The 24360-nt window shown below is 37.8% G+C and overlaps 2 protein-coding genes across 3 annotated transcripts in view; one reads left to right on the forward strand and one right to left on the reverse strand.

The window, feature by feature from the left end:
- RALGPS1 (Ral GEF with PH domain and SH3 binding motif 1) overlaps nucleotides 1-24360 on the reverse strand; it is a 79176-nt gene that overhangs the window by 36498 nt on the left and 18318 nt on the right. The gene's annotated exons all lie outside the window — the stretch shown is intronic.
- ANGPTL2 (angiopoietin like 2) lies at nucleotides 5741-22425 on the forward strand. The gene is made up of 5 exons (XM_064676469.1): nucleotides 5741-6210; nucleotides 14593-15446; nucleotides 19709-19902; nucleotides 20068-20338; nucleotides 20820-22425. Exons 2-5 carry the CDS (start codon nucleotides 14642-14644, stop codon nucleotides 21017-21019), a joined length of 1470 nt encoding a protein of 489 aa, XP_064532539.1. The 5' UTR covers nucleotides 5741-6210; nucleotides 14593-14641; the 3' UTR covers nucleotides 21020-22425.

Consider the following 24360-nt stretch of genomic DNA (forward strand, 5'->3'; position numbering starts at 1 on the left):
AGCTATGGTGTGTAATTTGTTCCTCATTAAGAAAGACTGACATAACATCCTATGAAAGACAAAACATTTTCCGCCCACTAAATCACATGTACAAAGGAAAATACCAATGAGAAAAGCCGCAGTAACAGAAACAAAGGGAAATCTGGTTTTTAAGGCATTTGCCTGGAAGTTAGAAAGCCTGGGTTCAAATTTTCTTTTCCTTCACAGATTTCTTTGACCAGGGCAAGTTACCGTTATCATCTATTTCCCAAAAGTTAAGAGAGAAAGAGAGCGTGAGCATTTCCCTGTCAGAAAGACCTCATGAAAATAAATATGACCAGGAAGACTTAACAAAACTGGAGGTTAAATTCCTCACAGAAATACCGTAACAATGTACAGTCTGTAGAAGGAGCAGCACCGTTTAGTCTTAAAAATTCAGAATTTCAAATCTCTTTGGAGGTTTATGACAATTTGCGGGCACAAAGCGTAATCCAAAACTTTCAGTACCAAAAATTTTCTCACAAATACACAGTGTTGCAAAACTGATCATAAAAAACCTGTGCAGATAAAGATTGAAAACTTGCATCATTCTTAATTGTGTCTCTTTTCCTTTTTATTTTTTTTAAACTTGTTTTTTCTAATGGATATAAAACTATCCTGTAAAATAGTAGGACTAACAAACCCAAAATTAGGTGGTTAAACCATACCACTACTGTACACTTGACATATACATTAGTGCACAGTGCTCTGCTGCCTGTTCTGCAAATGCAAGTTAGGAAACAGCTGCTGTATGGTATTTTTGTCAGTCAGACATTCACTAGTTTGCAACAAAGAATAATTAGCTGATGGGGAAGTATTTCTGATTAGCCTGGGGACTTCAATTTGTTATTCTTAAGTAGCATTTTGATCAAATACTGTAATAAACTACCACACTTGTTTGGAAAATTGTACTGTTACTGTGAAAACCACAAACACGCTGTTAGAGGAGGAGGAAAAAAGTTAAATGTTTTAATGAACAATTTAGTTCTTTCTTACAGTCTCAGACAATTTAGTTCCTACTTACAATCATATACACTTCTGTGGATATTCACAGCCCCTAAATGCACATGTGCTGCCGTGTTACATGGATGCCTGGGAACAGAGCACTCCTCCAGGACAGGAAGCAGTGTCTGCAGGACGTGCAGTAACTGGCACACATAACAGAAGGGAACCCACGGAAAGTAATTGTTTTCCATTTTTTCCTCCTCAAAAATTGAATAATGACACTAGTTTGATAGAAGAGCCAGAAGAGATGAAGATATGTTTCCAATTTGTAGTCAGATACATTTATGAAAGCATTTTCCCACATACAGTAGTGTGGTTGTACCATACTAAATAAAGTAGAGGACAGAGGGAAAGAAACTTATCAATTTACTATGTGGTAGAAAGTCCAAATTACTTCAGTCAGCAGTTTGTAAAACCAAAGACACCATTGTTAGGAGATGAGCTCATAGGCAGAAAAGCCAACAGTTTTGTGGTATCGCTGGTTTCAAGAAGACTGGATATTTTCCATGGAGTAAGGGCTGGAAAAATTTTCTACAGAACCAAATGTATATACTGGTTAACCTTGGTAGGACTTGGAGTACTCTAAAAACAACGGAAGACAAACATTTGCAAAGGCAATACCATGGGATTTGTAACACACAGAAACATTCATTATAAAATGTCTCAAGAGAGACATTACATAATTATGAGATGTTCCCACGGATGGCATCAAGGTGATCACAGAGTCGGAAAACTTGTCACAGGAAAAAACGTTAAAGGAATTGGATTTGTTCAGCTTAGACAAGTGAAAGGGCAGGAATGGGACCTGACCACTCTTCCAGTACCTACAAGGTAGTTACAGGGAAGATGGAAATACTCAGTGATACTCAGCAACAGGACAAGAGGCGACGGCAGACATTCGGTCTGAATATAAGTAAAAAATCTCTTCTGTGAGTACAATGAAATATTAGAATAGGTTCCCTGGTAGGGGATAGCAACTTCCCTTGCTGGAAATATTCCAAGATTTGGCTTGACTGGACCCTGGATAACCGAATCTACGGCCCTGCTTTCCACAGAAGGCTGGACCGGACGATCTCCAGGGGTCTGTTCCAGCCACATCTCTATTATTCTACGATAAATGTGATAAATGTGCTAGCCTATACCCACACATCTATTATTGTAGGGGAGTTTGGAGTACAGCAGTTAGATAGACTAAACTGCTGCAGCAGCAAGGTTCTGCATGTACAAGTAGGCAACAGACGCCGATTTTAACAGTGAATAAAGCAAGTACTTCAAGCAATCTCTTTTATCATGAGACATAAGCAAAATTTACTTTATAAAAATGTAGAGCTAGAGAGACTACCTTATTTTGGCTCAATTAGCCTCAGCAATATCAACTAACAAAATTAAAATTTGATGTTGTTGACACTGTGGTCTTTCCTGAATAGTCTCACCCTAATGGATCACTGGAATTAATCATCCCACCTTTGTCACTGCAGCAATGAAGCCTAACAGAGAAAAACAGATCAGTAAGTGCAGCAAAAACCAAGTAATTTTCAAACTAAGATACCACCACATGAAAGAAAATGCTACCAATGTTCAGGAAGTTGTACCCTGAATCACTTCTGACCGGTGCAAATAATTTTCTTATTCATTGAAGCAGGTTAAAAAATTCTGAAGCTGTCTGGAGCTTTCTAGCAAAGCTTTCCCTCTAAAGGAATCAGATTTTCTTGCAAGTACTGCCAATTTTTTTTTTCATTTTTTTTCCCCAAAACCCAACTATTTCCTAATACTTTTCCCAAAAATCAGGAAAAATATATTACAGGAGAATAAATACTTTAGGAAGGTTGCATTTTAACATTTTTAAACATATGCTATCCAGTGTCAGAAAGCAGAGAATGCTTCAAAAAAGAGTATAGGAAACAGGCAAAGGTACAATAGCTGTTTTCCAGATGTAGCTTCCTGTCAGCAGCAAGTGGTGGTTAAGGGACTTCCTGAGATAGATCTTACATAAACACTTTTAGGTTTAAGTCTGGGTGGTAATTTTTCTTTACAAGATTTATTCTCTGAATTTGTCTGTTCGCTTTTTCTGCTATTCTTACAGAAACATTTTTTTTTTTTAATTTTTAGCTTTGAAAGGTATTGTGGCAATTGAACTGCACTCTCTCTGAAAAACCAAATTGTTTCATTTCTCAAAGTTTACCTTTTCAAGATTGGCACATTCTTATCTCTTTTGTTTACTTTGAGCTTCTGATCACTGACCCTAAGTTAATTTTTATGACCAGCTGTTTTATAGTATTTTCACTCATTTGCAAAGCCAAAACCCTTCCCTGACGACTGCATTACCCTGCTGCTGACGACTGTCAGCTTCCACAGCCAGAAATAATGGAGTGTTAGTACCTTACTGGATGTTATTCTCCAATCGCAGATTTTAATACAAGCTGATTCCTGAGATTGTCAGTATGAAAGACAAATTAACTATGAAATTTTTTGCAAAGCACATCATTCAGCCAAAAACCTTTAACAAAAGCAACAAACAGTACTACAAATCCAAGGAAAAGGCATTCCCACTTGGTCCAAGCAGAATGCCCACACAAAGGCATAACCCATTTTTTTCTTCAATCCTTCCCAAAGAGCAAACCCCTATTGTTATCCAAACAATTCAGATATCCTACAAATGTTCGGCACATCCAAACAAAAGTTCCCTGTCATCTATCAAGTTGCAACAACTTCTTTTTCCCTGTAGACAAAAGTGACACAGGTCAAAGAAACATGGCAGCTTCGTCATATGTGATTTGGAATGAGCCATATACAAAAGCTTACAGGAACAGCTTACTTAGCTTTAAAAAGACAGCCGCACTCAGCACTTAATCAGAAGGCTGATCTGTGTAATAATACATTTCTTGTTCAAAGAGGACAGAAAAGAAATAGTTTGTCTATTTTTGATTTTTCAAATATTTTGATTTATAACACAATTACCTGTAAGAGAACTTTACTGACATTGACTAAAAAACACACAAGAGAAGTCTCTAATCTCCTTCATTGGGTAAAATTTTTAGGCATATAACTGCACTTATTTAAGTGACCTAAAATCAATGGATCTTAACTATATGCTAAGGAGCTTAAAAGGCATTATGGATGCTTTATAAATATCATCCTAAATAAACAACCTCATCCCCAGGAAATTCTGTTTTTTCAAGAACCTTGTTGCTGCGGGGCATTACTGCAAGTTAGAAACCTTATTTTCCTACAAAAGCAAAGAATCTAAAAATATTACTTTTAAAATGAAAACTAGATACTCCAGCCAAGTAGTAATCTAGGCAGGGATTCACCTACCCAGCTCTACAAGGAGTTAGAAATTGGAGAAACCAATCGGCACAGGAAACAGCCACTTCAATATCCTGGTAAACACTCATGGCAAACCACTCCCTATGTTCTTCCTGCTCCCACTACCCTTCCTTGAGCAGCTCTGTGTATCCTAGGCTGAAAAGGCACCTTGGAAAGGAAGGAGTATGAATCACATAGAACTTGAAAGGAAAGCTTAATAGGACTACTGATAAATCTGTCAAAAATGAATAGAATTATCACTTTTTGGTTCAATTTTCAGTATAAAACTGGTGCATTGGAAAAGCTTTGGACAACTTTAATCCCAAGAATCCAGACTATGCTACTAAATAGCACTGAAATGGCCACTCCAGTCCCTGTGTCTTCCTCTTTAGAAATAGAAATGAATAAGCTTTGAGTTAAAATAGAAAATAATGGTAACATAAAATAATTAGAGGTGCTAATATTCCCTGAAGGAATCTCAGACCATACAGTAAAGGTACAAGGAACTTAAAAAGTCCAAGGTGTACTGAATTGCTAGTGCAATATATTTAGATGTGGGTTTTTTTCCAACATCCACTTTTATGATGGAAATAATTTATTATTAGAATAGCAACTACTTGCTTTTTAACTTGAACAGAAATAGTTTGTTTTAATCCAGTGTCTTTACACCTCTTTATTTGTCCTTTAGGTACTCAGTGTTCTCATGTTGGTTTCCTCCATCTCTTCAAAACCCAAAGATCTTTAAAACTGACAGATAAATTACAAAGAAACCCATTATTTCATTATGGTATAGCTTTTTGAAGATGGCTATGATATACAATGACTGAAACAACCATTTGGTTTGCTAAACTGCAATAAAAATGTATGATTTTATATTGGGACCTTTCACTTTTAATTTCGGTAATTTCTTTGCAAGATTCCCAGCAAGTTATAAACACATCTTAAATATATTCATTCATTGGACAAACCTTTTTTAAACCCAGAGGTGACAGCTGATAACTAAAAACATTCGACACACGGAAGGTTCTGTAATAGCAAATTATTAAAAAGGTTCTAGGAAAATAGTAAGAATTCACAGCAATCAAACGAGAAACAGGGTTTAGATTACCACGATGAGTGGGAAGAAACATTACAAAATGCTCTGGGGTTCAGCCAAATTATGAATCCTCAATCTGCATTAGACTGTTTCAAGAGCTTGCCTGAATTTGGATAATTTTATCTTCCTTTATTTCTGGGATCGAGCTGTTGCCTGACAGACACGACCCGGGCAGTGCTGAGGAGCCCGGTGCGCTCCCCCGGGTGCCGCTGCCCGGGAGCCGGGACTGAGGCACGTCCAGCTGCGCTGCCCGAGTGCACCGTGACGGGACAGTCCGGCAGGAAGTGCCCCCCCGGCGTTTCGGGCCGAGTCCCGAGCAGTTCCACACCCTCACTCCATCCGACACACCGGACCGGCGGTCTCCCGAATTCTGCCTGACCCCGGGCATTAGCGGTGCCTCCCGGCTGACACTCGGCCTCCCCCGCGCCCGGGTCCTGCTCCGGGGCGGGGGGGCTCAGCCGGCAGGGCCGAGGCTCGAAGCCCCTCCCGGCAGCGCCGCTGCTGCGGCGGCCCAGGGGCGGAGGCAGCTCGCCCGTCCAACCAGCGCCGGGCAGATCGCCGCTGCCTTGCCTTCTCTCTCCCTTCCCCGGCCAGGACAAGCCGCCACAAAGAGCTGGGGTTCAAATGAGGCTGCCGCGGGCCGCGTGAGGGGACGGGCGGGAGCGCCGAGCGCCCCGCGGGAAGGTCCCGGTTCGGACGCGGGGCTCAGCCTGGGCGGCCGAGCCCACAACGGTCCTGAGCAAGCAGAACAGAGAAAAAGAGAAGAACTGCGCCGCTTCCCCCAGGTACGTCCCGTCCGGCCCCAGCACGGACCGCGGGTCACCGAGGCGATCTCCCGGGGCCGGAGGGAGAGGCCCGAGGAGGCGGGGTAAGGACGGGCAGGGCCGGGGTGTTGAACGGGCGCGGCTCCGGGCAGTGCCCGGGGTACGGAGCCGGCAGCGAACAGCCTGGCAGAGACAGCACCACTCCTCGGAGCAGGCAAGCCTGCTCTGTGCATTTAAAAAACAAAAAAATACCCCCGAGCCAAACAAAAAAATCCGTCACGTATTAAAACAGAGTTGTAAAGAGAGCTGAGACATTACATGCCAGGCAGTGAAAACCTTCTTGATATTATTTTCAGGAATATTATTATATTTTTAAAAAATATTATTTATTGATTTCTGTGTGTAACTCTGATCTTCACACTTCCTTAAAGTTGCTGTAAATGCATGTGCCTTTCGAGAAATTTTCGAGGACATACTATAGGAAATCTCTATTCAGTCTTTTTTTACACTCATGTCTGATCAGGGAGATATTAAAATTCGTGATACTTTCACAGATTCTATAAAATGAGTATTTGAAATATTTTGCAAAAATTTAATTAAAAAGAAAGAGCCTAGCATTTATAAGTACATTTGTGTAAGCATTAAATAGTTATTAAATGATCTAACTGCTATTTTTCACGGGCAAAATGAGTCATATTTATTAAAATGTGAATATTTTTAAGAGCTGTTATGGACAATGTTCATGCACATATATAAGCACACACAGTATGAGCACTTTCTGGTAGTGATTGGATTAAGTGAAAATAAGGTGAGGCCGCTGTTAAGGGAAGCAACAACAAAAGCAGTGCTCTCTTTCAGTAATTACATTCCACATCTATGACAGAACTTTAGTAAAGCACAAAGAACAATTCACAAGTAGCATGACCAAAATTCTTGGTAATCCAGAAGAAAATTTGTACTTCTTATAAGAAGAGGCTTTTGCCAAACTTTGAAAAAAGTTACATGGCAGCAAAAGATCCATAACCTTCTGCAGTTTCTTGCAGCACTTGACAGTATTTCAAAACAAAAATTCTCCAAGAGGTCATGAAGACACTCTCGTTCTGAAATGCTGCTTTAGTCATCCATTCCCCTCAGTGAGAAAACTATTTCCTTTTAACAAGGCTGAACTAGTGCTTGAACCAAAATTTCACCAGTTTTAAGTGGACAGAAGAGCTGAGTAGTGACTGCATTATAATACGAGTATCTTAAAGCAATTTATAAGTTAATGTCAGTGTGGCACTGCTTATAATGGAAGCAAGTAACTAGTGGCAAAACCCCAGAAGTCATTCCCTCCATAAGTCTGGATTTAAATTTTTCAATTTAGTTTTACATCATGTTTTTGTAACTAAAACTGCATGCTACTAGGTGTCAGCCCTTCCCTATATTTACTTTAAAACTTCAAACAAAACTTTAAGGCTTTTCCCAATACATGTGGCATACATATTACTGTGCTGTGTTTTCACTGTGAATTGCTCTTTCCTTTTACAAAAGCAAAAAGAAACCAGTATCCAGGTTTTTCACAGCAGTACTCTTCATCTAAAAATCAAGCTACATGAGTTAATTCTAAAGGAAACCCTGTACCAGTGGAAGTCCCTCTCCTTTCAAAAGAGCAAAAATTAATAAATTGCATCAAGTATGAAGATTACCTTTGAGAGGTAAACTGAGAGGTAAAAATTGAGAGGATGGATTAATATAATTCCACACAAGAAAATGTTTGGGAGAAGGAGTAAAAAGAGAACATGAGCTCTGAGAAAAAGGCCAGGGAGTAAGAAAGCAAGCAGATGCAGAAAATTCATGCTTGTCTGTCTTATCACAATGGTGTTGTGAAATCCAGATCATATTACTGGCCTGGTGCCTGGAACATGCCAGCTAACTGTAAGTCTACAAACACTGGCTATCAAAGGATTCTGCAGAAGCAAAAAACTAATGTTTGTTAACAAAAACCAAAACCAAACTGTCTGATCTTTTCATAGTAGGATTTTACATTTTCAACACCCTTGCTTCATTTGCTTTTATAATGCAATAAAAATGTAAACCTAAAAAACCCTTTTAATATCAAAGACAAAAGTATTAAACAGTGAAGATTTGTTGCTAGCTTTTCATGTTTCTTCTTTAGAATGCACAATTATCAAACTATGTGTGAATTCACAATCACATACAGCAGTTTATCTTTTAGAGGATAAACACTGCAATAGCTAACACCATGCCTTCCTTTACGTATGTAAGTGCTTGAGGACTCTGCATAAAAGATGGCATAGCAGATGTATGAAGGAAAAGCCAGACCATCCAGGTACTGGTAGTCTTGTTAAACTAAATCTGACCAGCACAAAACAGCCAATTAACCCCCAGAGCTGATTTTGTAACAGTCGTTTTGTGTAGCTGAATGAACTCATCTCTATGGAGGGTATCATTGCTGCTTTTTAATTCGTAGTCAAAACAACAATATCAGAAAACAGGAGTGTAGTGCAGAAGTGTGTGTGTCATCCTTCTTATCAATGTGTTTTTTGTTTATCTGTGTATTTCTAAAAGGCTTTGATATTGTTAGTGTAATTACTGTGCATTCAATTCTGGCACACTGGACCTGCACACACTTAACGACCCAGCTTCTAGACTATGAGCTCTTCCTGAGTTAGAGAAATTTGCAGAGATGGGAACAAATGCTAAGTGTTGGACCTTGCCTGTCCACTCTTTAATGAAATAAAAATCACCTATTACAAGAAAAAGACACGTAAATAAAACCCTATACAAAAAATTAGAAGGAAATAATAAAAAAAAAATCCCCAAAATTCTGAACTTAACTTTTCTAAGGGATGTAATACTCTGGGAGCCTTTTTATGGAGGCTGAGGGCTGAGTGACAGTGACTGTTGTAAAACCAACAGTTATCTCAAAGATACAATGACTTAAATGGAGAATTCTATTTTATTTGACAGCTTACTGAGCACTCCTGCTTAAGTGTAGGAAGTCACATAGGAAACCTACTCCTTCACCTTGTTTACAATAATTATCCTTAATTCCTCAGCTGTGATATACAAGCCACTAAAAATCTATCCTAACTTGTTAAAGTGAGAATTGCTGCTGTCTTCATCATATACCAGGTTCTGATGAATCAGCTGAGGACCAGCTCCTCAAACCAAAACTGGTAGTGTTTTTGCTTATCTTAAACTCAACTAGACTGCAATCCAAGTGGATGTTGAAGTCCCTAGAAATGCTTGTGTAACATCACAGTTTTAGCTCAGAAAATCACCTTCTCTGTAAAGCAGCCCCCAAGGGTAGACAGTGTCACATCCCACGTATTCAAAAGCTGCCTTTCCATGAATCAGCATCATGCTGTCACACCTATGGCTCTCTGGCTTTGTAGCAGTTTACTATCTATAGAAAAACAAGAGCAGCAGCAAGAAGCAATTCTACTGCTTTTACCTACTGAGATCTATTATGTTGCTTATCTGCAGGAATAACATAATAATGCAATTTAAGATACAAAACTTCTATCGTGGTACAAAATCCAGGCAATTAATTATTTAACATTTTTGTCTTATGTAAGGTTTTCCACACAAGATTCACAGAGGTCATTATTTTGCTTTCGTATTTCTCCAAAATGCTATAGTACAGATGATGTCTTCTTAAACATCAAAACATTTCCTCCTTGAACTGATCTGTAATCCAGAGTAACACATAACAAAGTTCAGTGCTCAGCCACCACCCAGCAGTCTTCCTACCGCTTCATCTCTACTTTTTGGAGGACATGGAAAAGCACAGGTGTAAAAAGGACATAGTACAAACTCCTAGACACAAAATGTCAGTCTCTCAATGGTTGAAAGACTCAGCACTGCAAAACCACTTGAGATCGAGATGCAAATGTTGACAGTATATACTCAGGCTTTCATAAACACATTTCTTTCTAGAGTAAGAATGCAAGTGTCTATTTTATGAACAAATTTCATGCAACGAAAAACAGCCACAGCACTGAAACGCTACCAGTAGCATTTTTAGATAAGCTTAATGATTCTTGGATTATGTTATTACAAGTCCTATTTTTCATCTGATGGAGACAGACCTTCAATTGCACTCAAAAATCCCACAGGTAAAGTGAGAGACAGTTAACCAGTCTCTTTTGTAAAATGAGATCCTCTGAAGCATGGCGTCAGAATCAACAACTAATGAAAAAAGGTATACAGTCTGGAATATCCACAATGAAATGTATTTTGTAGCTGCAAACCAAAAAGGCCATCATACTGACACTGCTCCTTTTAATGCTTCCTCTTAAGGCAACCTGGTTAAAAAATAAAAGTGAATGTTTGCCAGACAGTAATATTTTTCCATGTAGAAATATTTTTACCGTTAGCATTTCAGGATCATGATAGTGATTAAAAAATAGATTGTGAAACACCTGTATAATTTTAGATTTTAAAATTCTTGAATTTTGTTGAAACGTAAGAAAAATGTCAAGATATTTGTAACAATCAAACTGTAACACATTTTGACTAATCAAGAGTCCCATATAAGCAAGATAAAGTACAGGACAGAAGAATGTTCCAAAGCAAAGCCAAAGTAAGATTTTATTTATTTCTTCCCTTTAAAGGGCAGGAAAAAACAATCAAATGCTGAAACATCTGATATCCCTTTCAGAAAGTTTATTTCCTCTTTTTTCACCAGATCATGGAAACATCCTCAGTTGAGTAAACAACGAATGAGCAAATCAAACAATTTCTTATTACCTACTGCCAGTTCTATACACAGATAGGCCAATATTTGGGATACGAGCCAAAATTCTAACCAAAGTGCTTGTGCTGGCTCGAGTATAAAACTGCTGTGATTATGTGCCACACAATAATGCTGCCAAGTGTTTTCATACAGATGCAGTTATGCTGGCAAAAGACAATTAATGTTAATGTTCTGTCAGTACACATGAGGATAAGGGACTGTATTTCCAGTAATTAAAAAAATTTGTTGCAAACCTACATACTTGCTTTAGGTTGAAAAGTGTACAGCTACCTAAGTGGAATTTTGCACGGGGGACAAATATGGCCCTAGGAATATAGTTCCCTCCCAGTCCACTGAAGAAGAGCTACTGGCAGAGGGAGAGAGGAAGTGGGGGCTAAGCCCCCACAGGGGGAGAAACAGGTAGAACTGAGTGACCAGCAATGGCACTAGTCAGGTACAAAGAGTATCAATTCCTGGGCATAAGTACAACACAGCAAAACTGAAAGCTAATGTCCTAGATGTCAGATATGATCTTCTTCTTACATGGGAAGGAGTCCTAATGTTCTAAGAATCTGCTGTTTTGCTACTCAAAACGAGGAAGATACTAAAAAGAATTAAATCCTTCCTTAAAACTGTTTCACTGACTTCTCTCCTCACTTCCTTGACTCCATGAACTTCGTTTTAATCCAGCTTCAGAACGGAAAAAATGTCCTTTATTTATGTGATCCTTCACAATATGCAACAAATAGGCCTCATTCTAAACACCTTTTTTTTAACCAAACAAGTAGACAATAAAAGACTTAAGAATATCATAATAAAGAGACTGCAGGAAGGACATCTGATAGTTGTTTCTGTTTGTACTGGGGTATTCTCCTACCAACATCCTTGTCCTTCCACTGTTTTTTTCATATAGGAAGAATATCTTAGAAAAGGTGACATGCAGGCAAGATCGTGACAGAGAAGCATTTCAGCACAGCGTAATCATGCTGATGTCATTCACTGTGGCTTGCCTTCTGTGACTGGTGATCAAACCCTAGAACAGGCTTCCTAGAGAGGGGGTCAGTGCCCCAGGTCAGCTCTGATGTCAGGTGGTGGGACTAGATGATGGTTAAGATGATATGTTAGGACGAGACTGATGAACTCTGTTCCATTATTTTCTTACACAGTTCTTAAAAAATGGAGAAAAATCTGTTATATGATGCTCTATATTTCTGTGGCCAGAAAAGAATGTGCACCCCAAAGCCCATGCTCAGTTAAAGACATGAGGTGCTGTAATAAAGACAGAAGTGAATGCTGAGGAAAAAATCAGTTTCTTTTCAGTGGTCACAATAATTGCAGGTTTAGAGGAGGGGAAAACGGGTATTACAATTCCAGCAGTGAAATAAAACCATTTTATACCTATATGCAAGAGACATTTGCAAAACCAGTCATCTGTGCAGAAACATGAGGCCTGGAAAACTGCCAGGTTTTCCAAGTGTGACCTGCTGTGCAAATGCTGATTATGCAAGTTAAAGCTGTCTGGGGTGAATTTATGTTCCCTATTTTCCAGGACTCCAAATAGCATTCCTTTGCTTGCAGAAACCACGTCAAACTCCAAATTTTCATCTAACGTGTTTTCAAGATTCTTGACAAGTTCTGTAAAGCACCATTCCTTTCTATTTGCAAAATGAAAAAGGGTTTATTCCAACTAAGAAACTGAGGCAAAAGTATATATCAAAAAATTTTAAGAAAGATCAAGTCCTGGTCACTTTTGTTTGAATCTTTTAGAGAAATATCTATGGTTTATTTCACAAAAACAGAAAAATGTGAATGACAACTCAGTACTCTTCTCAGTAGGAATAATTAAGGATGCATATCCATCATTATCTTGAAACTTAAAAAACTGCCTAGAATCATAGAACAGTTTAGACTGGATGGGACCTCATCTTCATCTCACAAAGCAAGGCAAGTTTTAACATTAGATCAGACTGCTCAGAGCCTTGCCTAAGTCACAACTTCAGATTTCCAGAAGTGGAGATTCTACCACCTCTTTGGGTGACTGCTTCAGTCCTCAGACATCCTCATGGTGAAGTTCTTTTTTTAATAAAACCCATTTTTTTCCTGAGGTTATTTGTATCCACCGTATACTTTCACTGTGCACTTTGAAAAAAAATTTGTCTTCTCTACAAACACCCATTAAGTGGTTGAAGACAGCAATAAAACATCTCCTTCACCTTCTCTTCTGGAGGCTGTGCAGACCTCACTCTTCCTGCTACTCTTCATACATCACATCTGCAGCCTTCAGCTGTCCATGCTACCCATGCTGGTTGTGCTCAGCTGGACTCACTCCAGTTTCTCATCACAGCTGTCACTATCACCATTTCATGTAATTCAAAAAATTTCATTGTACTAAAGATGACCAAGCAGTTAGGTGAAAGATACTCAAATACTGAATGATTATTCCATGTGAAATGTTTTACAGGCAAAGAAAAACACGATGTGGTAACACCATCTTGGTTTTAAAAAGTGTCAAACAGGTTTTATGTGCTGAAAAAGCTCCATATTACACTTTCCCCTCATTTATTTTAATACATGATTATTAAAATTCAACAATAAAAAGCTTTTAGAAATATATGACATCAAAGTGCTGTCCAAGTGGCTGATAAGAGAGCGGTATGTGACAGGGGTGCTCCTGGCAGCAGTGACAATCCTAAGCCCACGTTTCCAGGCCTACCAGTGCCTATCAAGTTCTGGGACTGACTTATTTTTTAAGAGATTGTGAAGGCCTCAGCTTTCCACCTTGAATATGAATCCGCATGGAGAACTAAGTTCAGGTAATGTCACCAAAAGGGAACTGGTGCACTGTGCCAAATGATATTTCCAGCTGATTGGGATTGCTGTGCACCATCTCTGTCCACCAAGCACATATGCAGGTATTCTTCCCCTTCCAAGAAGGGTCTGTGAAGTGAGATGATCAGGCTGAGTGTAAAGACAGTGTCTCCACTGAGAGTCACAATAACTGTTTCAGTTGTAAATTCCACTAGTCTGGAAAAATAACAGATTTTACTGCCTATGATATCAGGGTAGCAGAGTTTTTAATTTATAATTATTAAGGACTAATGTAAAGTTTTTCTTTTTTTTTTAAGCCATGGAATTTCAATACTGCTGAATAAAGTAAAATTGTTACACTTCATCTAAGCTGTATCTCTTGCAATATACATGCAGTTATAAAATACTGCAAATGAGATATTTGATATTTTTAGAACTTTTATCAGCATTAATACACATATTAACTTACATTCTGTTTACATTTAAAGGCTGTTATTTGTAACTGTAAGAAACTGAAAATGTAATTCATATGTAAATGAAAGCACTAGTCTTGGAAACTTCTGTGGTACTTGCCTGGAAGAAAGGCCAGTTCAAATCCTGGTATTTATTGCTTAGTTTCTTATGGTTCTTGGCAGCCTTTAGATGAACTAGCAACTCGTAATTGCAGTTTTGAGCATAGAATGATACAACTATTCCCTATGATGTCCACTTTAACTAACGTAAATTCAGGCTGGACAAGAAAAATACCTCATTTGTGTACATAGTTAATAGGTACTGCTTTAGAAGAGATTATCACTTGTAAATCCACATTGATTTCCTATTTGTTATTTACTATTAAATTTATTTTAAAACAGATTTTAAGAAGTTCTTTGCAGAAGAATATTTGACCAGAACTAGAGGATCATGATGACAAGATTCATCTGTTTAATGCTAGTAACTGCTGTGGGAGTTACTACAAGTAAAGCACAGGAATTTGAAGGCAATGACAAGGAAACAGATCAAGAATTCATTTACATGAACAGATATAAGCGTTCCAGTGATACGCAGGACAAATGCACTTACACCTTTATCGTACCTCAGCAGAGAGTGACAGGTGCCATTTGTGTTAATTCTAAGGAGCCTGAAGTTCTACTTGAAAACAGGGTAAATAAACAAGAATTACAGTTACTTAACAATGAACTACTTAAACAAAAGAGACAAATAGAAACTCTCCAGCAACTGGTAGAGGTGGACGGTGGAATTGTTAATGAAGTTAAACTCTTAAGAAAAGAGAGCAGAAACATGAATTCTCGTGTCACACAACTCTACATGCAGCTACTACATGAAATTATCCGAAAACGTGATAACGCCTTAGAACTTTCTCAACTTGAAAATAAGATTTTGAACCAAACTGCAGATATGTTGCAGCTTGCAAGCAAATACAAAGACTTAGAGCACAAGTACCAACATTTGATGTCAATTGCCAATAATCAGTCAATGATAATTGCCCAGCTGGAAGAACACTGTCAAAGAATGCCATCCATAAAGCCACTGCCACAAACTCCACAACCACCACATAAAGTGTATCAGCCTCCTACTTACAATCGCATTAATAACCAGATATCTACTAATGAGATTCAAAGTGATCAGAACTTAAAGGTTCTGCCACCTACCTTACCAACCATGCCTGCAGTTACTAGTATTCCAACTTCAACTGATAAACCATCTGGTAAGTAATATTACTAACATGGCTTCATTAGTTTATGCTAATATGCAGTGGCAAACATTTTAACTGTAATATCAAAAATGCAGTCAGAATTTGTTTAGCAAAATAAATGCAATTAATTATTTTGAACTGAGATTTCTTAGATCTGATGTTGTCTGTAATTATCTTCTGGATATCTTGTAGTACATACAAGCACAGAAAGAAAGCAAAAAAATTAAGATTCAGACACACTAGTCCCACAGATTTTTCTCATGTTACTTTGCCAAGACAAACTGACCATTTATATTACATGTATGAGATAAAGGACCTGCAGAAAAATCTTATTATTCAACAGTCATCTAAATTTTATTTAACTTTGCTCAAAACTGAACTACTACAATTCACGACACCTGAAGGGGTTTAGCACTGTTTGTGTGAACATCTGTGAAGTTATGACAAGTTTGCTGATCTATGTAATAACGTTGTGCTTGTGTAACTCCAAAAGGAATCAATATCTCCTCTATACCTTACATGGGGCACCTGTGCCCTACACAGGAGCAAAAGGGAAGCAAGTGGTGGAATAGTATGAGATATTATACAGCCCTCACTGAAAGTCTTAGGAGTTCTGTCACAAGCAAGATTAGAAGATCTGAAATCACATTAAAGATCAATTGATCTACATGGTAACATAATTAACAAGTAAAGAATTCAATTTCACCTATGGTCCCTCAGATTTAAAAAAAAAAAAAACCACAAACAGTTCAGATATATGTTCCATATAAGGGAAGTCTGTTCTTCAGTGCAGGCAACACAGAAGTCTGTTCTTCTGTCTGTGTGCAGGCAACACAGACTTGCACAGACAGAAAAAAGATGGGGTGTCACAGACATCTGAACTCAGAGCTGAAACAGAGTAATGCATGGGAACTGCACTCAGTGTATTTCATGGCTATTTACAACAAACAAGACATCAACAAACTCTTTAGAATTATCAAATAATGCAACTGTCACATGTTAAAAAAACCCCTCCAAAAGACCCCCATCTTATTTCTCCATGGAAACATTCACAATTAAAGAAACTTGAGCAGGTGTTTCAGTCCAAAGCACTGAGTCTCCAAAGTCTGTAAAGTCTCTAAAACACTCTGCTACAAAGCAGTATTTCCACAGTATTGCCAAAGATGAACTCACCAAATCTTGCATTCTGGCATGCAGAACCTCTGCCAAAAATATCATGATTCTAATGTACTGTGCAAGAAAAAAGTTCTCAGAAGAAAATCAGGTCTATTACAACTCCTTTGCAGCAATACACTATGGCCTCTTTATTAATTACATTTTGACTTTCATCTCAAAGTAGGTTCAAGCTTTGTACAGTATTTCCCTATCTATCTGTAAGGGAAATACCTTTCAAGCATTCTTTGAAGACCTTTCCCTTTCCTGTTACATGGTTTGAAAACTCATTCTTGCTCCACATCCTCCTTGCGCTTTCAAGTGCTTAAACTGGAGCTGAGGCTTCACTATCACACAGCAGGAATAGAAAAGTTAATTCAAGTGCACAGTACTTTTGCTTATCTATCCTCATATATTTCCTGTTTTGAAAAGTCAAATGCTAACATAGATCAATTTGCAACCCTGTAGATCCCCCAGATCCTCACCTGAGAAAGTGCTGCTTATCCAGCCATTTTTCGTGTTGATTTCCAGAGGTCCCTTTTGCAGTCCACAATTCTAAGATCTGACATCTGCTACTTCTCCTTAGACTACATAACTTACTAGGAAAGAAGTTTCACGCTTCTTCTGCACAAATTCGTTATAATAGTAATTTCTCCCCTTATTTTCTCATTTACAGCTTTGATTTGTTTAAGGAAGTTTCCAACAATTGAAGTTAAGCTAATTAACCTATCATTTTCAGGGTATCTTCCTCCCCTCACCTCCCCTTTCTTTTTGGGCATGAAACACTTGATATCTTTTCCTCATCCTCCAGAATGTTCTCCATTCACAAAGCACATCTCAAACAAAACTCTCCCTACAATTAATGCCGAGAACGAAGCTTTAGTCATACCTGGAATAAACTAGGAAAAACCCATAAGCAGTATCCTACAAAACAAACAAAACCCACCACCACCACTGCCCAGCTGCTGTTAAAAAAATCCATGCATATTTTATCCAGTCCTTTTGGTACTATTTCTTGAGTTCTCAACCTTTACCAAAGCTCCTGACTGCTGCACTAACCATCTGATCACAGCCAACCTGTGGAATGAAAACTGAAGCAAAACAGAAAGAAAACATTAAATGCTTTCTTTTAATCTGTTGACAGCTTTCCTTTCTCACAATGTAGTAGACCAACACTCTCCCTTGATCACAGACTACAACAGTCTTACTACTGTCAGTAGCTTTAATTAATTTTGTACATTTTGTCCACATTGTCTGTTGCATGGTGTCCCTGCCCATGGCAGGAAAGTGGAACAAGATGATCTTTAAGATCCCTTCCAACTCAAGCCTTTCTGTGATTCTGACTCCCTAGAGGTGATTTTATCAAAACTACCTACCTGAAAGTCAGGGTGTTCACACTTTTTCAAGGGAACATACCTTAGCCAACATTTTGAAAAGTTAATATCTGACAAAAAAAAAAACACCTGTCATGGAAAAGTAGTAGCAAATTCTGCTTTGAAGTACTTATCTTCATCTTAAATCACTTTCAAGAGGAAAGAACTATGTGTAGTAGAGCACTGCTGCCATGTGGCCTAAAAGAAACTGCAAGATTAGAACACTCTAAATACTACATTGTATACTGCTATAATTTTTTATGAAGATCAAAGCTCTGTGGTTGACTATTTAAGGAGTTCAATAATGATTTTGGACTAACATGTTCTTTTTTGTTTTTAATAAGTGCCACTACATACACATTGTGATTAAATAAACATGAGCAATATAAATTACCAGTGCCCTTTACATTTGTTTTCTCCCACTTCTCATAACGAGCCATGTAACTGTGTGACAGAGCACTGCATCTACACCTAAACTGCCAGAAATCTGAACAGTGAGCCACATCAGAGATGGAAAAGGGACTTAGAAGCACAGCTCCAGGTACAGTCTCTGAATATGACTAGGGCAACAAGAACACAGCATGGCCACAGAACAAACACTTGGATTGCCTCCTGGTACACTGACTTACTGATTAAAATAGTTAAAAAGACAAAAAAACCCTCAATCCCCCAAACACTTGAGATAATTTCTATAAAACTAATTTATTTCTAACTCATTTCCTGAGTACCATTACTAGTGTTGGGCAGTGAATTATGAAAAAGTGTAGAAGAACTGAAATAATTTAGAACAGAAATTACTCCTGATAGCAACATGTGCTTCAGTAAGGCTCCTAATGGGAAGATCTGACAAGCCTTCCTCTTTCAGCAGGCAGGGGGAATCAATCCAGGGTCTCTGATCTCAAATCCTGAGGATTCTTATTGACTTCACCCTTATGCTCAGGAAGCAAAGCAGCTGGGGGAGTCTATATGCAGATATCAACACAGACTCCTAAATCATTTATATTTAAATTTCTCAGACTCATTAAAATGGAATCTATCTTCCCAATACAGAAAATTTCTTTTAAAATCATAAATATAAAATACTGTCAAAAAGAGTAAGCTCTTCATGGACTCTACTGAACTCAAGGAAAAAATATATTCTTCTGAAAACACAAGTGCATTAACTGTAATTTCTGTGAATGCAAAGTATTTTAAAAGTCTTCTCATTTATATAACATTTCTCTCACAGGCACTCCATGTTAAAAAAATCTTAATTTCTATATTGTGTTGTCATTTATTAAGGTTACAACAGTAAAACTTATAATCTGAATTCATGTTGCCAGTTCCATTGTTAATGTCTGTGCAAATAACATTTCTGGGGATCTAAAAAGCTGAATTTCTCAAAGACAGAATCAAGATCAAACTGTTTTGTTTTCTAAAGGAAATTCTTAATACATGTCAATGGAGTCATTCATACCTAGTTTCTTTGAAGATGTAATCAATGACCACAGTAGAGCTGCCTTAAAAAAATTAAATTTTAAAAAAATCTACCTTTATCAGTAATTTATTGTGGAATGTTCCAGAAATAAAATTACAATAAATTAATCCACTTGAAAAGACTTGGTGGATACTGTACCTTCAATAAGAAGAAAAACAAATGCACTATTCAGCGAAACCATCTACTGTAAAAAGCTGCCTATTCAAATACTGCCCTGCATTGAAGATATGCTCAAGGGGAGTTTGATGCACAGCCCTTCTGTTTTGACACAGGGCCCTGGAGAGACTGTCTACAAGCATTAGAAGATGGCCATGACACAAGCTCCATCTATCTTGTGAAACCAGAGAACACAAACCAGCTGATGCAGGTCTGGTGTGACCAACGGCACGACCCTGGGGGCTGGACAGTCATTCAAAGGCGGCTGGATGGCTCTGTCAACTTTTTCAGGAACTGGGAGACATACAAGGTTAGGACAAATGAGCAGATTAATGTCTTCCACCCTCTAAAAATTATTGGTAAAGTGGACGTCTCTATAAAATAAATTACTGCAGATTTCTATTTAAGAATGCGCTCAGATTTACCACTAACACAGATGCAGAATACTAACGTGCTTCTCTTGCTTCCTTTACAGCAAGGATTTGGTAATATAGATGGAGAATATTGGCTCGGATTAGAAAACATTTATTGGTTAACAAATCAAGGCAACTACAAACTGCTCATAACAATGGAGGACTGGTCAGGTCGGAAGGTGTTTGCTGAGTATGCCAGCTTCAGGCTGGAGCCTGAGAGTGAGTACTACAAGCTGAGGCTGGGCCGTTACAACGGCAACGCAGGCGATTCCTTCACTTGGCACAATGGCAAACAGTTCACCACGCTGGACAGGGACCATGACGTGTACACAGGTACCGGAGCCCTGAGCTGCCTTGCCTTTTTTTTGCCCTCCCCTCCCACCCCCATTTTATTTCTTTTTTTTTTTTGAAAAAGGAAAAATACTAATAGCCATACACACACACATAATTTGCACTCTCAAAAGGATTTGTCAGTTTTACCTTATGAAGCACAGACTGATAGTGTCAACCCTTATAAATAATAACACCAAAACAAAAATTTGTTTACACTAGACAAGAGTCTGTAAAATATGTTATGGAGGGTTATGTGGGACAATACTGCACACAAATCTTCCAGCAAGGGAGAATACCAATAATGAACTCCATCTGTAGAACATAACTACTGAGCTGCTTCCTGAAGAAGCCTAAATTCACCTTTTACTACATGGTATCTACATATTAAACATACAGTTAAAAAAAAAAGTTTTCTGCTTAGCTTGCTTGCTCTAATATTTTTCATTGAATTCTGACACTGAGCTGGAACTTTCTTTTGCAGGTAACTGTGCCCATTACCAGAAGGGAGGATGGTGGTACAATGCATGTGCTCACTCCAATCTCAATGGAGTCTGGTACCGGGGAGGGCACTACCGCAGCCGATACCAGGATGGCGTTTACTGGGCTGAATTCCGGGGGGGGTCATACTCACTAAAGAAAGTTGTTATGATGATAAGACCTAACCCTAACACATTTCACTGAAATAACTCTTCTCTTGGTTTGCTTTCTTGTTCTAAAAAAATCACATAAAGATATGATATAACCTGGAATGATCTTTTCAGAAATGAGGAATGTAAGATATTGTACATTTATTGATAAGATATGAGGGCTTGTATAGTGTATTTTCAAGAATAATCCCAGGAAAAAAAAAGCTGAAGAAACAAAAAAAGGAATTGCCGTAGTGTTCAGAACACCAGTACAACTGGTACTATTAGAACTGGCAGTTAGATGAACTGTAGATAAGCTTCCTGGTTTTTATTCCCTGTAAATTAATTTTGGATGGTAAAAATACTGCCACAACATTTAAATATTTTTGTATGTTATGTATAAATATTCTCAAATACAGGAAATATTACAAACTGTACAGCAAGAGTTTTTTTATTATTATTATTATGAGCAATCATTTGACACAGGAAATCATATCCTTTGAACTGTGTAGCTGGTATATGTACATTAGTGTGATTATTATGGTGTAATCTTTGTTAACTGCCATGAATAAAGTCAGTACTATATAATTCTGTTTTGAGAGCAGACAGCCAAACCAGTACTGTCACGATAAATCCAGTCTTTCCCCTTCACTTTGATCATTTCAATAATCTGCTCCTACAAAGTGGAATTCACCACTGATTCAAGTCGTTTAGATTAAAAACACTAATGATTTTTCCTACCAAAATGAAGTAGCTACTTGCATATGGAAATTAATCCAGATTTACAACAAGTATTATGTGCTATATAGCCAACATGTTATACACAACTCACAGTATTTTGTACCTGACTTCAGTCATTACCTGTTGTGTAGCCTCTGTACTCAGAAATGGCTAGATATAAATTAAAGGGACTATCCAACTTTGCAGGCAAATGATGGATACCAGTTTATAATCTATTTAGTATCCTTAGCCTAGAGATGAAAATTATATAAAAAAGTTATCTGTAGCCAAGAGAAGTTATTTTTAACATATTTCACAAATATAACATATTACTGTCAAATTATTAAATAGATTTACTCATCTATATTTAGAGGCAGTCACACTTAAGAAATACATACTGGGATAATTCTAACATTCTTCTGAGGTAGGTTTCTAGAACAGATAGTTAACACACCCAGTTCAAAACAGCAACTACTGCAAAACAAAAGTTAAAGAATGCATAAAAGAGGCAGAGTAAAAGCCTCTAGAAGTTCAATATTTTTCACTAAGCCTGTAAGACACTTACTGTGTGTTTATGTGTGTGTGCTTGCATACTTTCCCCTCGTTACCTCCTCCCTTCTTTACCACAGTATGATGTGCGATGTAGCATGTGTTGTATATAACTGAAAGTAGGTTTTTTAATATATTAGATTACCCGTCATATTGTAATTCTTTAATAAAGCAACAAATGTTATTTTGACATGTTCAGATTTCATCCTGTTTTAGTTCAGATTACTTAACTTCACATCACTGCCTCGTGACTTAAATCAACCCTGATATACAACTACTATTCATGTGTGTTGTGTTTAAATATTGCAACATCAAAAGCAAAACAATTTTCAGCTGAGAAAAATACTGAATTTCCACATAGTCCAACAAGGAAGGACTCTTTGTAGGTCATCTGAAAAGCCCTAAATTGTCAAACAGTATTCAAGGTTTACCTGCCACTGGTTTAGCTACTGAACTCTGGAAAAGATTTAGGTAAGAAATATTAAACACACCTACTGGCCTAGAGCTGGCCAGAGTGCTCTACCAAATAGGCTTTAAACCCCTGTCCAAGACGACAGTCTTTTGTTAAAATAATCATATTTCTTAACCTTTCTACCTAAAAGGTGAGCGATTTACCTAGAGACTCGTCCATGTAATTAAAAACGATAATGCACAGAAGTCAGGTTACGAAGACCTGGAGATATGTCTGAGAACAGAACTTAATTTTCTACATAAAATTTGCATAAAATAATTTTAAACACAGAGGCTGGCACATCAAAAACAATTAAACATAGGGAATTTGGAACTTATACAGTGAAGTTATTGGCAAGTATATTGGCAGAATCACAGATTTGCAAAATTTCATTATGCTTATTTTTTTTAAATTCACATAACAGAACTGTTTGCACTAGATCCCTCTACTACAGCAATGCCACAACTATAAACTATGAAAGGCCTTAGTTTTTCCTGTTCCCCTCATTTTCTCCAATTGTTTCAATTACATTCTTATTTCATCACTCCTCAAAAGTACATCTCTGACAACACCATGCTGTCTAAAAATCATATACAGTACACTTACACACCTATCATTAGTAAAAGGTGAGTTTATATAGGAGAGAACTGCAGTACTGTGGAGAATAACAGCTTCGATTCTCCTGTAATCCTCCTTCATTTCAAGAAGTACCATAGAAATAGTTCTGCAACAGCAAACTCCTAGAAACTTAGGTTGCTCTTCAGAATTTTTGAAATATCTCTACCTTTTTCAGAAGAGTAAAGAAAATTCTGTCAACTAATATATTATCTATGTATCAGGAATGAAACAGCAGGGATCCACCTACAGCACTGAAGACAAAAAGCTCTCTCACAAGATTGAAGTTACTTCAGAAGACAACCAGTTATTCTCTTGTATACATATTTCCTAACAGTTCTTTCCTGAAACTCTTCTATTATCATTCAAAATTTTCAGCATTAGCCCCATTGTTATATTCCAAGAAAAAAAAAAGCAAACAACACAACAAAACACCACAACTCAGTGAACCCTGTAGATTGTAACAGATGATACCCATCTTTGTCTATCCCGTAACATACAGATACAACCTGAAAGATCACCAGCAGTGAAGACAGGAAAAAGCTGTAGGTAGCCACCACACACAGGAATTTTCAAAACACTGCGACTGCTATTTTTTTCTTAGATCACACTGTGGCTAAATGCTTCCAACAGTTCACATTACAGCCTTGCCAATCCCATGATTGATTTCTTTCTTTCTTTCTTTCTCTCTTTTTAAACTTGGAAGACCTGTCTGGAAACAAAACAACTGTTGGATGTTTTAATGGTACTTTAAAACATCGTAAGGAATATATTAGTCTCTCATATTACAGCCTGAGGTTGTAAACATACCAGTAATTGTCTCCTGTATTGATTACTTGAAGGTTCAACTGCACCTCTTAGGATGCAGGGAAAACCTTACTTTACAAGAGCAGAAACACTGCTTAGCCTTTCCAATCAGCGGGGAGACGGCCTCTGATGCACGAAACCCGAAATACAACATATGCAGCAGGATTCAAAGTCTCCAGGAGGCTGCCTAGACACCAGCAGGAACTTCAGATTTTTCAAACATGGATTTTTTCCTTTCACTTTCATTACCCAGG

Source organism: Pseudopipra pipra, chromosome 20 (genome assembly GCF_036250125.1).
Source record: "Pseudopipra pipra isolate bDixPip1 chromosome 20, bDixPip1.hap1, whole genome shotgun sequence".
Lineage (NCBI taxonomy): Eukaryota > Metazoa > Chordata > Aves > Passeriformes > Pipridae > Pseudopipra > Pseudopipra pipra.

Excerpts from the sequence above, each read along its gene's own strand:
- ANGPTL2 (XM_064676469.1), top strand. The coding sequence starts at position 14,642 with ATGATGACAAGATTCATCTGTTTAATGCTAGTAACTGCTGTGGGAGTT. Across the intron at positions 15,447-19,708 it reads TTCAACTGATAAACCATCTG|GGCCCTGGAGAGACTGTCTA; the intron begins GTAAGTAATATT and ends GTTTTGACACAG. Across the intron at positions 19,903-20,067 it reads GGAACTGGGAGACATACAAG|CAAGGATTTGGTAATATAGA; the intron begins GTTAGGACAAAT and ends CTTCCTTTACAG.